The following is a 16360-nucleotide window of genomic DNA, read 5'->3' on the forward strand; positions in this document are numbered from 1 at the left end:
TTTAGTGATAGCAGTTACAGAATATTTTAGCACAAGTGGTGATGTATGATGCCTGACGTTCAAAAATCTTACACTGTACATCAGGCTTCCCGAAGTTACTACATGTTTGTTGCATCTCAGTCTTCTTGCTGCTTAACTTTTTGTAAACCTCTCCTTAACAAATGGTTAAGATTATTCAGTTTTTTACAGAAAGAAATGTTAATGTTTTAACAGGAGTAATGAGCCAGAGAATAAGACAGTACTTCACCTTTTTGTTACAGTTTATATTTAAATTCTAGAGGCAGTTGCTTTAAAACTTGACTAAAAGCGCTTTGCTTAACGTTTTTTCTCCTAGGTGGGAGACATTGTGTCTGTTATTGACATGCCCCCGAAAGTGTTAAGCACGTGGTGGAGAGGCAAGCATGGATTTCAGGTGGGCAACAAAGAGTTAGGTGTGGAAAATTCAAAGGACGGTTTTTCTTTCAGTAATATTTCTGTTGACAACATGTGCTGACCGTGGACTTTGTCATCAAAAATTTTGTCTGCAGTGATAGAAAAATGTAGCTGGCATTAGACGTGGACTTCCTCTTCTAGTTGCTGTTGTGGTTGTGTTTATCTCCTTCTTCCCTGTAGATGTAGCCAAGGTTTGAGCAGAGTCACATGCCCGGTGACACTTTTGTTATTGGGTCTGTGACTCTGCCTTGCTTTTCGTAATGGTGTAAAGTCATGAGTCACATATATTTTCTTCTCTAGAATTAAGTCAGTTTGATCAATATTTTTTAATGACTTGTAGCTGTTACTGTAAACTGTGTATCAATTGCAGAGTAACAGCAGAATCTGTAGCAGTGTCCTTTCCCGTGTCTGCCAGAGTAATTTGAGACCTGATAATGGTGTCTTTTAGTGTTCACACTGTGGAAAGGTTTTCTTTTATCTTTTAAAACTGTCACTAGAAGAGCATCTAAAAATGCCTTAAACTTGTATCCTGAATATATATAACTTGTGGGTTTTTGTTTTCTGTTTATAAAAGTGTTTCTAAAATGCTGCATAGATTAAATGCTCATGCTATATAGCTGGAAACATTAATAACTATTGTATAAGTATCTTGAGCCGTAAGTATATATAAAATAAAAGCTATTAGGTTTCTATAAAATGTATTTTATCAAAAAATAATCATACAATTTTAAAACAGGATAGCATGGTAATTAAGAGTATGGGTTCTGGTGACAAATTGCTTGGGTTTTAATATTATGTTATCTTGAGCAAGTAATTTTACTTCTCTGTGCCTTGTTTTCCCCATTTGTGAAATGGTGATTGCAGGACTATTCTTAACCTCATAAGGTTATTGGGAAGATTAAATGTGTAAGGATAAACTATATAAAGTATCTAGAGCAGGCCAGATGCATATTTTCCAGTCAGTAAATGTTGATTTTTAAATGTAATTCTGTTTTATATTTTACAAATTTAATTTTATCTATCCTTTTATCTATTATAAAAGCATTTATAGCAACTTAATTTGATGATTAAAACCAAAAAAATTGTATCTTTATTATTACCCCACAAATTTTTTGTTTGTGTAATTGGAGTCCTTCTTTATCTGTGCTCTGATTTCTTTTTTTTTTTTAATTGAAATACTGTTGATTTACAACATTGTGTTAGTTTCAGGTGTACAGCAAAATGATTGTTTATATGAGAGAGAGAGAGTGTGTGTGTGTGTGTGTGTGTGTGTGTGTGTGTGTAGTCTCTTTCAGATCCTTTTCCATTATAGGTTGTTACAAGATATTAAATATAGTTCCCTGTGCTGTACAGTAGGTCCTTGCTCTTTTGTGCTCTCATTTCTTAATTGCTATGAATAATTGGTGCTTTTGATTAAATATAAAACTAAATGAAAGATCAGTTATCTGTTTTCTTAATAAGAGGTCAGTCTCCATGTTCACTGGAAGTGAGCTATAAATGTTAGAGTCCCAAAGATGATCAAAAAGTAAATTTGGCTTTACAGTCACAGTTACGTTTTGGTCTTGGTATTGCTACCTTTCTTATAATTTTAGACAAGATACTTGCTTTCTTTGGACTCTAGTGTCCCCTTAGAGAGTGTCACTTACAATCACTCTAATCCTCCTCAACATTTTAATTCCATGATTCCAAAACAGCAGGTTGAAAGTCAGTCCAAGGAGAGGCAGTTGCTAATAGACTCAAGGGTGCTGTGCTGCTGTCTTCGTTTTTCTGTTACCGGTGGCTGCTCTCCCTTCACCACCGAGTCTCAGGCTTTACTCACTGTGTTTACATGTTGCGTTGGGAACGTGTTAAAACGGAATCTTGTGACCTAAGCCCCCAAATTCTGTTTCAGTGGTTGTGGGATGGGGTTAAGACTGCAGTTTTATCCATGTGATTCTGGCGCAGGTGTTCCTCAGACCGCTCTTCTGGAAGCAGTGCTTACTCTGAGCTGTAGGTGAATTCTGCTGATCAGCTGGTGGTTGAAAAAGATGAGCGTTTTGCCAAGTTCTAGTCTGTGTGTTGCTTTAGCCTAGACCACAATTTAGCTGTGGGAACAGAAGGATTAGTTCATCATGTGTTTAAATTATACTGTGACTGTGTTTCTTTTCTTAAACTTCTGGGAGTAGGAAGTGTGAAATTATATTAACTATAGTAATTTGAAATGCTGAGTTTTTTTTTGTCTTCTAAAGAGTGTATGGAATCTTGCACCTTAGTTTTCTGAGGTGCTTCGTTGTGTAGTGTATATTTCAGAAAAAAAATTCATGGCATCAGCTTTTGTGCCTGTCTGTGAACTGTGGTTGCAAACGTGAGGTGAGGTGTCTGGAAAGCCCCCTTTTTTAGGCAAAAGGCATAACACAAATATAAAATGTTAATATCTTTGAGGATTACTTGTTTGTTTAGTGCCGTGTTTCTCAGAGTTTTATCTGGGAGCCTCTAGCATCAGACTGACCTGAGAAACCTTTTAAAACTAGATGTTACTCACCAGACTCTGCAGGGATGGGGACCGGAACCTGAATTTTTATCAGGTTCCTAAGATGATGATTAAGCACAAAATGAGAACCACTGATCTGGTCTCTCACTGATGATCCTCGCACAGATAAAGGAAGAAGTTAAACACAGCTTAACGGGTCTTTTCTTCCTCCCAGAAAATCTCTTACAACTTACTTGGGATACAGTCAGTCTGATGGATGAAGTACCATTTGGAGATGGACAGAACTCTGTACAGCTCATCTTCTCTTGGTTTCCACAAGATGATCAAGGATCAGCTATTTTATTTTTCATAGTTACCCCAGAATGTTGTGTGAGGATTTTTGTGTACAAATATTGGAGAAGCGTTTCTTGGACTATAAACATTTCCTTACCTCAGGAGTTTAATATGGTTCCAATAACTTATGTTCAGAAAAGTATTCTTTTTTTTTTTTTTTTTTTTTTTTTAAAGTTGAGAGTTAAGTTTTATTTGACGGGAGGACTCGAGCCAGGGATGACAGCTTCTCAGATCACTCTGAGGGACTGCTCTCCAGAAAAGTATTCTTTATCCCAAATTCGAGATATGTGGAAACCTTGTCCCTTGTAGTAAGTAGTTTAATGGAGGAAGGCAGTTTACCTGCTTATTTATATGAACCATCATTTTATGTACGGAATCCAAAGCTGCAGCTTTTTATTACTCGAAATTAAAGAGAGCAAAATATTTCCTCTCCGGTTAAGTGATGGGAAATCATAGGATGTAATTTTTCATCTGTAACGTTATGTAATTTCAGGGGAAGAGGGAGCGCGTGGTACTACAGATACAGTTGTAACACTTCTTGAGTGCTTTTATGTGTGCTTTCAAAGTGCTTTCCGTTAACCTTGAATTCTCATGCTCTGTAAATTCTTACACAATATTATTGCGTCTCTTTTACTGACAAGGAAACTAAGGGGATTAAACAACTGGCCCGTTGTTATTTCACTGTTTAGTGTCAGAACTTAGGTAGAAACTAAGGCATTCTGGGCAAAGACAGATCATAGTGGTGACTTAATGAACCAGTGGTGGCTTCTACTTGCCCACAGGTATGAGTCATAGATTTCCGTAGTGGGACGGATGATAGTGGAGATCATCTGGTCCTAAACTGTCATTTTAAAATCATAGAAATCGAGAGACAAAAGGATTTAGGTAGGTTGTTCTGATTCACAAAGACAGTAAGTTAGTGATATAGCCGGAACACAAGCTTGGTGAGTTCCGGCTTTGCATTTTCCCCTCTTGGATCACAAAAAGTGTAAATCATCTTAAATTATTTTCTGTGTTTCTTGTTGCTGTTTTTAGTTTTCTTATTAGTGCCATTAGCAGGTGCCGCTGATGTTTGGAGAGAAGTCAGTTTCTAGATAGCCTTTGGTTAATTTATAACCTCGGAATATGTCCTACCAAATGATGCTTAAATGTTGTTTTGTGGAAACTACTGACAGAACGGCTTAGAGTAGTAGTTCTTAACCTCAGCAAACCCTGTGCCCCCTTGTTATGATAAATATTTTCTAAAATTCTTTCTTATGATTCTGAAATGAAATTTACAAATGGTACAACAACCTACAAAGAAACACAATTTCAAAAAATCAGTATTATTTTTCACATCTAATATAAAGGAGAAATAAAAGTAGTTTGTGTATGTAAAATACGTAGTGTATATTTAAAATATATATACCTGGGACAACTACACGAAGTCTTGCCACTGTAAGCGAAGTCCACAGACCAGTCATATTAACGTCCATCAGAAAATGTAACAAAACCCATCTGTCATAGCACTGAAACTGTGAAGTACCTAGGGATATATCTGAAAAAAGATATAAAAGATCTGTGTACTGAAAACTACAAAGCATTTCTGAGAGAAATTCAAGAATACCCCCCCCCCCAAAAGAGCGACACACCCTATGTATGGGTTGGAAGTCTTTATATTATTAAGATGCCTTCTCTCCTCAAATTGATCCCAGTCAAAATCTCAGACTTTTTTGTGGAAATTGATAAGCAGATTAAACAATTTATATGGAAATGCAAAGGACCTAGAAAAACAGCCAAAACAAATTTGAAAAAGAAGAAGAAAGTTGGAGAACTAAGTAACTAATTGCATTGAAGACTTAACTACAATACCAAGAGAATGTGGCATTTAGGGGACAGGTAGGTAAACCAACAGAACAGAACAGTCCAGAAATGGACCACACACACATGGACCACTTATTTTCAGCAGAGGTTCAAAGTCAGTCAGTGAAACGTGGCCTGTTTTACAAATGGTGCTAGAACAGTTGGATAGATACCCATATGCCTCCAGAAATCCTTTTGATTTATTTCTTGTTCCTTCTGCAAAAATTAACTCAAAATGGATCATGTACCCAAATGTAAAGCTTAAACTATAAAACTTATAGAGGAAAACTTAGGAGAAAATTTTGTTTAGGCAAAGATTTCTTAGATGCAGTATCAAAATAACAGTTCATAAGATAATACATTGAATTTCATCAAAATTTAACACTTCTGTTCTTTGAAAGACACTACACATACACCATAGACTGGGAAAATAAATTTTCAATGATTATGCCTGATAAAGGACTTGTATCTAGAATGTACAAGGAACTGTCAAAACTCAACAAGAAAACAGAACTCAATTTAAAAAAAAATTGCAGAGATTGGAACAGACACATCACCAAAAAGATATATGGCAAATAAACAGATAAAGAGGTTCTCAGTATCAGTAGTCATTAGAGAAATGCAAGTGAAAATGACAGGTACTGCTACATACTTATTAGAATGGTGAGGATGTGGAGGAATTGGAATGCTGGCACAGTGCTGGGGGAATGTAAGATGCTACAGCCAGTTTGGAAAACAGTTTGTCAGTTTCTTGAACATACAGCAATGACATAGTCCAGTCATTCCACTCCTAGGTGTTTATCCAAGAGAAAAGAAGGCCTGTGTTTGTACAAAAACTCACACATGACTGTTCATAGCAGCCTTATGCATAATAGCTCCAAGCTGGAAACAGCCCAGGTAGCTCATGAACAGAAGATCAATGCATGAATAAATAGTGGTATCCATGCAATAGAATATTACTCAGGAATAGTAAGGAATGAATTATTGATAAATACAGCAACATGAATGGTCCTCAAAATAATTATGCTGAATGATAGAAACAGACGGCATAGAGTACATTCTGTGTGACTCCTTTCATATAAAATTGTAGAAATGCTAATTTAAAAAAATCAATAAAAAATTGTAGGAAATGCAAGTCATGTATAGTGGTAGAAACTAGGTCAGTTGTCTGGTGAGCAGGATAGGGGGGACTGGTGGGGAGAGGGAGAGATTACAGAGAGATACAAGAGACTTTGGGGGTTGATAAATGTGCTTATAATCTTGAGTGTGGTTGCAGTTTTATGGGTGTCAGAACTTATCAAAATGTACATTTTGAATATTCACAGTTGATAGTTTGTCAGTTATAATGAGGGAAAAACTGCAGAGCCATCTGACTTAACTTCTCATGTATCTGATCACTTTGATAGTTTCTGTCTTTTCCACCTCTGTGTCTCTTAACGTTCCTGTGCTCTTCTTATTCTTCATCCTGTTTGCATGCTACAGGCTTTTATTATCTCTTTCTTGGCCTGTGCGTGCAAATTGCTAAGTGGTCTTCTGCTTCTTGTCTTCCTTTCCTTCTGCCCTGGGAGGTTTACTCTGCCACTAGAGTTTTCTTATTAAAACATACCTGTTCCTGCCCCTCTTCTCAGAATTTACCATTTTCATTTTGTACAGAGGAAACTTCAAACTCCTTGTCGTGATATTCAGGACTGTCCATGGTCTCTGACCCCGTTCTACTTTTCCAGTCTTACTTTCCATGCCTCTGTTTCATAAACTAAATGTCGCAGTGAAATCTGACTGTTGTTTTCCCCGCATTACGCGAGCTGCCCTTGTCATCTGTCTGCCCTGCCACTTGCTATGCTTGCTCCGTCCTCTCCTTACTCCTTCCAGGGAGGAAGGAAGAGGCCAAATAATTAAAATTTTAAAGCAACCATAATTTTGTCTTATTTCATACTTCATTGAGCTAACTAGGAACAGAAATTCGGCTTCATTTGTTAGTGACTTGCTGTACTGTCAGCAGTGATGCTCAGTACACAATACTGTGTCCAGTGCCATAGTTCCATTGGCCTCTCCAGTTCCTGCCATCACCCACTTCTTGTGTCCACTCACCTTCTTACCCAGGTTAGATTCTAGGTCCATCTTTTTTTTTTTTTATGAAGGTACTGGGGGCTTGAACCCAGGACCTTGTGCATGCCAAGTATGTGCTCTGCCACTGAGCTCTACCCTCCCTCTCCCCATCATTGTTAAATTCACTTATCACAAATATATTCTTAAACCCTTCACTCCTGTTTTCTTCCCTTGCATCACTAGTGGTCTCTGTTTGGCTTAATGTAAACAGTTCTTACTTTATTGCTCCCTTTACTTAAGCTCTCAGCAGTATTTCATTTCTCTTATCCTGGCACTTTTCTTCTCTTGATCGATGTGACCCAACACACTTAGAGTCCTGTCTTCTCACCCTTCTCTTACAGGGCATCCTCCGCCTCTAGGCCTCCGAAAGTTTCGGGTTGGAACGCCTTCTCATTCTGTGCCCTTGGTTTTCGACTTCCTGGCTCACTGTCTCAGCTTTCACTACCATGTGTATGTCCGCCTCCCAAACTTACATTCTGATTCCTGACCACGTTTCTGAGTCTCAGACCTGCATGTAACTACTGCAAGGGTAGTGTTTTTAAAAGTGGAAATTAGGGAGCTGGCATCTGAGGTTTAGGAGACAGGATATAAAATAAGGCGAAAAAGCCAGACGCGATGTGGAACTAAGGAAATTTGTTTCCGGTTTTGGGGGTTTTGCTGCTTTCACTGCAGTAGCAGCTGCTGCTTTTTTTGGTCTCGCCTTCCTCTTTTTTTTTTTTTTTTGAAATATTTCCTAGTTCTAGCAACTCAGTGGAGATAATTAAAGATTCAGACGTAGTTCCAAAATCTTAGGAGACAGACTCATTATCTTGTGGTTTGCTCAACTGTGCTGGGATGTTGTTGGCAGGGGAGTGGACGTCAGACTGGACAGAGAGCCTAAAGGGGAGTGGGTGCTCCAGGAGGAGATCTGGGGAGTGGGCAGAAAGTAACTGGCATTTCTAGGTGGGAGACTGTGAGTTTGCATTGGTTTAATTCTCCTCAGTGATGCATTGTTTCTCTAGCAATACAGAGGCTTGCAAGTAGGGAAGAATATTGGTTTAGGTTGGGGGGTTTGCTGGATTGGTTCAGCAGAAGGTTGATATTGCAAGGAGATTAAGGGCACTGATATTTTTAAAAGTTCAAATAATCAACCACAGGATCCATACTGGGTAGTGAAAAAAAAAAGAGAGAGACTGGAAGGGGGTTGGGTACCCTAGGGGAGGATACAGGAAGGAAGGGATGCGGTGTCTGAATCTGAACCTCACTTGTCATGTTACGTGAACAGTGGAGACCTGGGACATAGGAGGTTGTGGTCAGAAAATGGAAAATTGGAAACTCTCTCAGGCCAAATAGTTCCAGTTTTTAAAAAATTTGTGGTGTATTTCTGGGAGTAAGAGCAGTACTTTGCTAAGATTAATATAAACAATTTTGTTATGCTAAACTAACATCCCTAAAGTGTCACTAGCCTTAAGTTAAATAAACCATTGGAATAGGGATTTTCTTAAAAGTCAGTGACTAGCACATTGTTATGTTGAAATTCTTTTTTCGATTTTGAGTGGTTGCCCTAGAGAGACCATAGTTAAGAATTAGGCTCCACTATTAAGCAGTGATGTCTTTCCATCCCCTCTGTTTCAAAGCTCCAGGCTCATTTTATGGCATTAGTTTCTTATCTAACATTCTGAGTTTAGTACTTTTACTCTTGTAGCCAAACCTGTGTTTTTTGGAATGTGAGTGTTTGCTTAAGTTAAAAGAGAATCAGGAGAACCAGGTTGCAGTCTGTTCCCTTTACCCCCTCCTTGTTCTCGTAGAGTCAGAGTGGGCCGCACCCTTGCCAGGCCCTGGACGCCAATTCCCAGGGCTGGTAGAGGTGGAGAGGCTCCAGGCCAAGCGCAGAGAGGGACACAGATGAGTGGTGAGCTGGAGCCGGCTGGGAGGTATGTAGGGATTTTGTGGTACGCTTGCTGAACACAGCCATCATTAAAAAGTAAAGCATACAAATTTACGATTAAGTGAATTGTATTAAAAACAAAGGTAATAAGTACATATAGCTTCTGGTAGTTATTTTACTCTGTGTAACTGTCATCTGTGCTCCTGAGGTGACGTCCATCTAGTCTGTGGTGTGGGTTGAGTTCTACGTAACAGGCTGCTCTGCCTGCACCTCTTTTCAACTCTGTGTTCAGTTGTGCGTCGGTAACTGGAACCCAGCCGTGTTGGCAACGTTTATACCACGGACACCGGCAAATGCTGTAAAGCAAGGCCTTTCCCCCTGCAGAGCGAGCTTTTAAACACTTACCAGCTCACTAAGGGATAGAATAGCATCTCTGGCTTCTTCTCACTTCACCTCAGACACGTGGGGGAAAAACTGCCGAATCTGAAGCTTCTCTCTCCCTCCTTTATGCCCACCCCTGTCCTGTTCTGGCCTTCTCTTTTTCTTCTGTTACTGTATTTTCAGCACCTCCTCCTCTGCCCCCATGGACCTAGATGCTGGTCTATTCTTTTCCTTCTATCCTCTTCCCAGAGTAGAAGGTCGTTTTGACTCCTGCCGAAATCCCTTCCCCTTCCCAGCCTTTAAGTGAGAGCTCTAGACAATGCCACTGCTGCAGAAAGTAATGCACGCGGCAGGATGACACAGTTCCCGGGTCTTATTGCTAAGAGTTCCAGTCTCTTTTCACATTGGATGTTTTGAGTGTATTAGAACTATTTATATTTGGTGAAATATTAGCTTGAGTACGCGTCAGAAAAGTATAAATGTCCATTAACTATATTTTTAGGGTTAGTTACATTATGTATAAAACGTTCAATAACTGTTTTATTTAAAAGAGTTTTAGTTAGGAGTGCTTTTGGCCTCAAGAAACAGTAAAATGAACAGAAAAGGAGACATTGCTGTGGTTGGGCCAGCAGCTCAGTGACGCCAGGCAAAGTTCTCTGCGGTTCTCTTGGCCTTTCTTTAAGGTCCAGTGATGGCCACTTCAGATCCAGTTCTGGTACCCGCAGACAGCGCAGAGAGAAGAGACAGCAGTGGCAGGAGAGCTGCTTTATATGTCCCGTGACTACATCTGGATGCAAGCAGCCTGGGAAACTGAGTATTTAGCTTAGCTGGTGTTTAGTAATACTGTACTTCACAGTGAAGCGAGACAGGTGAGCAGGGCCTGGGGTCCCGCACCGGACGGACCTGCCGTAGACCCCTGCACGCTGCACGGTAGCTTCCCCCAGACACCGAGACTGCCGCACTGCGACAGCGCTGAAGGGTGGGAGTGTAACCAGTGTCTAGTAGCATAAAGCTTTGTTCAGTCTTTGTGAAGAAGTAATGGAAAGCTGGTTTTATTTGCCGGAAGGTACTCCAGTTTAGAAACCAGGCTAGGTGCCGTCACACAGATTATTGAGGTAGCTAATGCTGGCCTCATTTTCACAGAGGAAGAAGCAGATGTTAGGCAGTTTGCTCCAGATCACAGAGCCTAGTAAACGGATGGGCCAAGATTAGCACCTGGTCTTTTCTCTGCAGCAAATTGCAGAAAATGTTTATAAATTAAAGTGAACTAGAATTTCATGGAAAGAGCGATATTTGGTAGTGAGGAGACTTGAGCACACCACGCCGGGGTGGCAGGCAGTATGTGTCACCTCCGGGCAGCGGGGGGGGGGGGGTGGGGGGTGGGGGCGGCCTGGGGCCGCTCCGCCTCCTGGTGGAGGCGCTGGCGCAATGACTGAGCGAGAACGCTGCACGAGTTCCTACTGTGTGCATCTTGCTTATACTCATCTATTCGGTTCTCGTAACAACCCTTGTGAGTTAGGTGAGCTATATTATGTGTTCAGGTGAGGAACCTGAAACACGGAGGCTGAGTTGTAAACCCGCCGCAGTAGGTGGCAGACCTGGAATGGGACTCTAAGTCTTGAGACTACACTTAACTCTCTCACTGTAACTGATTTGTGCAAGAGAGAATGAGAAGGATTTTTCAGGTTGATTCTTGTCTGGGTCTAACCAATCTTGGAAGAATTTCTATTTGTTTACTAGTTAAGTAGGAAGTTGAGTAAAATATGATACAGAATTTCACCAATAAAACAAACATGTAGAACATCATTTTGGAAGGCAATGCAGACGGACTATAAGGATCCCAAATTTAGATCTTTCAGACAAAATGGATGATTTGTTAATAACACCTTTTCAGCTCATGATAACTAGTTACATCTTCATAGTTTTAAGAACTACCATGGACTATCGATCAAGAGACTGAAGTAAGAATGCGGCACATGAGTTCGTGAAAGTAATCCCACACGGACGGTGCTGCACAGCTTAGAGCAGGGTGATGCGTCAGGCTGTTGGAAGCCCAGGCCTTCCCTCCCAGCGTCTGTCAACAGGGGGATGTTCAGAGCGACGGAGTTTTCTTGTTTCATCTTCAGCATGTGCCGCTTGGCAGCCTAATTATATTCCTGTCTAAGAAAGCAGCTATACATATTGGTAAAATTTTCTTTTTACTTTTGTTTCCTGGCTGTTTATCTCCGTATTCGTTCTGTCGGCTATGCAGTGTCTCTGGGTGATCTGGGGCTCAGTTTTTCCCTAGAGCAGCTCCTTGGGCGTCTGCCCAGTGCCACAGGCAGCTCTGCTGCCACGTCCAGTTGGTGTGTGTTTCAAGGCCGGCGTCTGTCATCACCGCTGAGGGTGGGTTTTCTTCTCCCTTGCGTTCCTCTCCACACCTGTCCACACACAACTGGCTCTTTAACAACAGTGAATACCCGGATTTTAAGTGAGCGATTGTTTCACTAATTTATTTCGGTCCTGTCATTGTTCATGGAACCTGTGGGAGAATGAAGAGAAAATCCACAAAAAATTTGAATATGGTTTAGTTTTGATTTTTAGAAAATCATGGAGAAGTCAATAAATATGCAAGTTGGCAGGGGAGACGTCAACACAGCTAGATTGAAATTTCAGCAAAGTACCTTATTAATAGGTATAAATTATACCTCTTGTATGCATAGGTTGGGATCAGACTAAGCATTTTAATTGATGTAAAAAAAAAAGTGGGGAATTTAAAAGCTAAAACTAGCAAAGCAGACAGATATTTGGACAAATAACACACACAACTCTGTATACTCATAGCAACAGATTGTTTTATTATTTGTTTGTGCAATTGGCTTTGTCTGTGATTTAGAGTCTTGGAGTAACAGAATCACTGGGAGGGGCTTTGGAGCACATTACTGGAACTGAATTGGCAGTGTTCACGCGCTGGTCTGTTCTCTGGTTTAGAATCCTCTCTTTGCTGCTTTTCTTCTTCAGGTGGGACTCTTCCCTGGACACTGTGTTGAGTTAATTAATCAGAAAGTTCCCCAGTCAGTGACCAACTCCGTGCCAAAACCAGGTAAGTATGCATTTTCATTAGTGTGGCTATTTATCAAAATAAAGATACAGATTTTCTCTTCGAGTCAAGCACATAGCTTGGTTAGCTGTTCTTTGCATTTATTGTCACAGTGTGCATTCCTAATTGTATGTAGTTTTGATTTTTAATATATTCTTACTGATAATTTCACAAAGGTTTACATGCATTCAGAATTTTAGACAATTTTAAGAACTATTTGCTCCATCAAGCTGTGTCATATTTCTTTTTACAATTATGTAGTAGGAATACAGCTTATCAATGAATAAAATGATGAAAGAAAGTACTAGGTTTAAAGAACTGACATGGAGAAAATATGATTTGCTGAAAATTGATTAATGAGATGAAGTTATGTCTTATCCATACCTGTGAACATCAAAACTAGTTTAAACAGCATTTCTTTTTAGTTACATGGTATATGTGCAGTGCTGTATAAGTGGAGTATCTTACAGGTAATTAAAGCAATGTGTTACGGGTGGTAAAAGTCAAGAAAATGGAAGTTTTTGTTTTTATTGAGGTGATTTAATCCAGACACATTCTACAGAATACCTCGTCTGGAACTTTTTAATGTGATGTAAAGTTTTTAAAAGAAAATAAGAACAAAGGCTAAAAGATTTTGGGAGGCGGGGGAAGTAATCACGTTTATTCCTCTTAGTTGTGTTACATTCCCTCTGCCCTTCTCCACCCTCGACTCCCTCCCCCCAAGTAAAAGAAATAGAAGAAAATTTCTGGGCCTCAGAATTTATTTGGACTATTTTCTTTAAAATATCTTCTAGGCTTAGGACCTGTGTGCAAGAATTAGGGAAAAGAAGTTTATTTTTTGTTTAGTATATTACCGCCTCTGCCCCCAAAGCATTCATCAAACCATTTTTGCTTATGACATTTAGGTAAACATAAAGGGCAATGACCCCTTTCAAAGCCTGTTTCTTCATAGACAGTTAGGGAGTCAGTGTTCCAACTTTTCTCATAGGAATTTTAAAATTTTAGACAGACTACTTTTATTGTGCAGAAGGAAAAATACTCCAAAACAGTGTTCTCTGCAGTTCTGCCTGAGACGGGATTCTCAGTCTTCTTTCAAGGCATTTTTATCCTGTTAAACCCCTTTTCTTTAGGTAAACTTACTAAACATAAAAAGACTATCTCAGTGGCTCCTTGCTTGTTCATTAGTGGCTGTGATGGCTATAGGTTTCTTTCCTTCTTTAAGTATGGCATCAGTAACTTAAAAAAAACAACCCCATACCCATTAGCAGACACTGCCCCATCCTCTCCCTTCCCCCCAACTCCTAAGCAACTACTAACCTACTTTCTGTCTCTGTAGATTTTCCTATTCTAGACATTTCACATAAATGGAATCACACAATATGTGGTCTTTTGTGACTGGCTTCTCTCACTCGGCATACTGTTTGCATGGTTCATCGCTGGATGAGTGCTTCAGTCTTTCTTATGGCTAAATAATGTTCCATTGTATGGCCATTCCATATTTATTTCATCCACTCACTTTGGGTTTCCATTTTGGGCTAGTATGAACAGTATTGCTATGAACACTCATGGGCAGATTTTTGTGTCGATGTGTGTTTTCATCTCTTGAGGCTGTATCTAGGAGTAGAATGGCTGCATCATATGGTAACTCTGTGTTTCACCTTTTGAGAAATTGCCAAACTGTTTTACAAAATAGCTGGACTGTTTCACAGTCCCACCAGCAATGTGTATGAGAATTCCAGTCGCTCCATATCCTTGTCACTGCTTTTTTGATTATTGCCATCTTACTGGGTATGAAGTGATACATCTTCATGGTTTTGATTTGCGTTTCCCTGATGGCTAATAATGTTGAGCATCTTTTCTCATGCTTATTACCTATTTGCATATCTTTGGAGAGATGTCTGTTCAGATCCTTTGTCCATTTTTAATTGGATTATCTTTTCATTACTGAGTTGTAAGTTTTCTTTATAAATTTCAGATACAAGTCCTTTATCAGATAAAATGATTTGCAAATATTTTCTCACATACTGTGATTTGTCCTTCCTTTTCTGGATGGTGTCTGTTGAACCATAAGCATTTTTAATTTTGATGAAGTTCAATTTATGTTTTCTTTTGTTGCTTATGATTTTGATGTTTTATCTAAGAAGGCTTTGCTTATTAACCCAAGGTCAAGATTCACTTCTGTATTTTCTTCTAAGAATTTTATAATTTTAGACCTTACATTTTGGTATAACGATCCATTTTGAGTTAATTTTTGTATATGGTGTGGTGTTCAGCTCCCTTGGATATCCAGTTGTCCAAGCACTATTTGTTGAAAAGGTTATTCCTTCCACCACTGAATTGACTTGACTCTCTTATAAAAAAATCAGTTGTCCTTAGACACATGAGTTTATTTCTGAATTTTCAATTCTGTTTCATTGATCTGTATGTCTGTTCTTATGCCAGTGCCAGCCTGTCTTGATTACCATTGCTTAATAGTAACTTTTGCAATTGGAAAGCCGTCCTGCTTTATCCTTTTTCAGGATTGTTTTGGCTTTTCTGGGTTCCTTCCAATTCCGTATGAATTTTAGGAATCAGCTTGTCAGTTTCTACCAGGAAGTCAGCTGGGATTCTGATTGGGATTTGCTGAATCTGCGTATCAGTTTGGGAAGTATTACCTTCTTGCCACTGCTTGTTTGGTCTTCAGTCCTTGAGCATGGGATATTTTTCCATTTGATTAGACCTTTAATTTCATTCAACATTTTGTACCTGTTTTAGAGTATAAGTTGTACATGTCTGTTGTTAAATTTATTTTTATTTGTTTTGATGCTACTATAAATAGAATTATTTCCTTAATTTCATTTTCTTCTTGTTCATTGCAAGTGTATAGAAATGCAGTTAATTTTTGTATATTATGTTGTAGCTTGAAACCTTGTTGAAATGTTTATTAGTTTAATGGGTTTTTTAGTGGATTCCTTGGGATAATCTATATACAAGATCATGTCATCTGTGAATAGAGATATGTTTACTTCTTCCTTTACAGTCTGGATGTTTTTCATTTCTTTTTCTTGCCCAGTTGCCCTGGAGATGCTACAGTGTTGAAAAGAAGTTTTGAGAACTTGTCTTGTTCCTGATCTTAAGAGAAGGCATCTAATTGTTCCGCATTAAGTAAGATGTTAACTGTAGGGTTTTCAGATGCCCTTTATCAGGTTGAGGAAGTTCCTTTCAGTTCTTAGTTTGTTGAATGATTTTTATCATAAAAGGATGTTGGATTTAGTCAGATGCTTTTTACCTGTCTGTTGAACTAGTCATGGGGTTTTGTGGTAACTATTGTAAAGTTACTAAAATTCAACATCAAAAATTTTTTCTTGTGCATTATTTCTATGTGTTTCTGCTGTATGAGCTTAACTTTTATTCATTATCAAGTCTTATCTTTGATAATTTTGCCTCAGCGATAAATACTGTAAATGGTTTTTAAAAATTAGCTTAATGTTAGTGTCAAACTGTATCAATGAAATAGTTTCTTATGTTCTGAATGTGAAAGTGAATTTCCAACAGTGATAACCTCCGAAACTTTTAACATTTGAGAAAGTTAATCAGTTACTGATAGTTGTGAAAAATAGATTTCTGTTAATAGACCCGAATGACATTGTTAATTCTGAATTAGTAATGACATATAATGACAGAACACCTTCAAAAGCTAATATTTTATTGTGAACAGCATTGCAAGGTTGGCCTAGGGAAATGTGCATTCTTAATTCATTTAGGAAAGGATGATGTAAATTCTGTCAACCTTAGGCTTGTTTCACACTTTAAAACTGTCTTTGCCTGCAGTACAAATAACTTGAATGTTCTATTTATTTTTAACATTGCC

The 16360-nt window shown here is 38.9% G+C and overlaps 1 protein-coding gene across 1 annotated transcript in view; it reads left to right on the forward strand.

Annotated features, from left to right (window-relative positions):
* The window catches only part of ARHGAP32 (Rho GTPase activating protein 32), a 118936-nt gene that overhangs the window by 55270 nt on the left and 47306 nt on the right, over positions 1-16360 (forward strand). The window contains 2 exon segments of the mRNA XM_032472537.1: positions 335-412; positions 12432-12513. Of these exon segments, the coding sequence (XP_032328428.1) occupies positions 335-412; positions 12432-12513 (160 nt within the window).

This window comes from Camelus ferus, chromosome 33 (genome assembly GCF_009834535.1).
Source record: "Camelus ferus isolate YT-003-E chromosome 33, BCGSAC_Cfer_1.0, whole genome shotgun sequence".
Taxonomy (NCBI): domain Eukaryota; kingdom Metazoa; phylum Chordata; class Mammalia; order Artiodactyla; family Camelidae; genus Camelus; species Camelus ferus.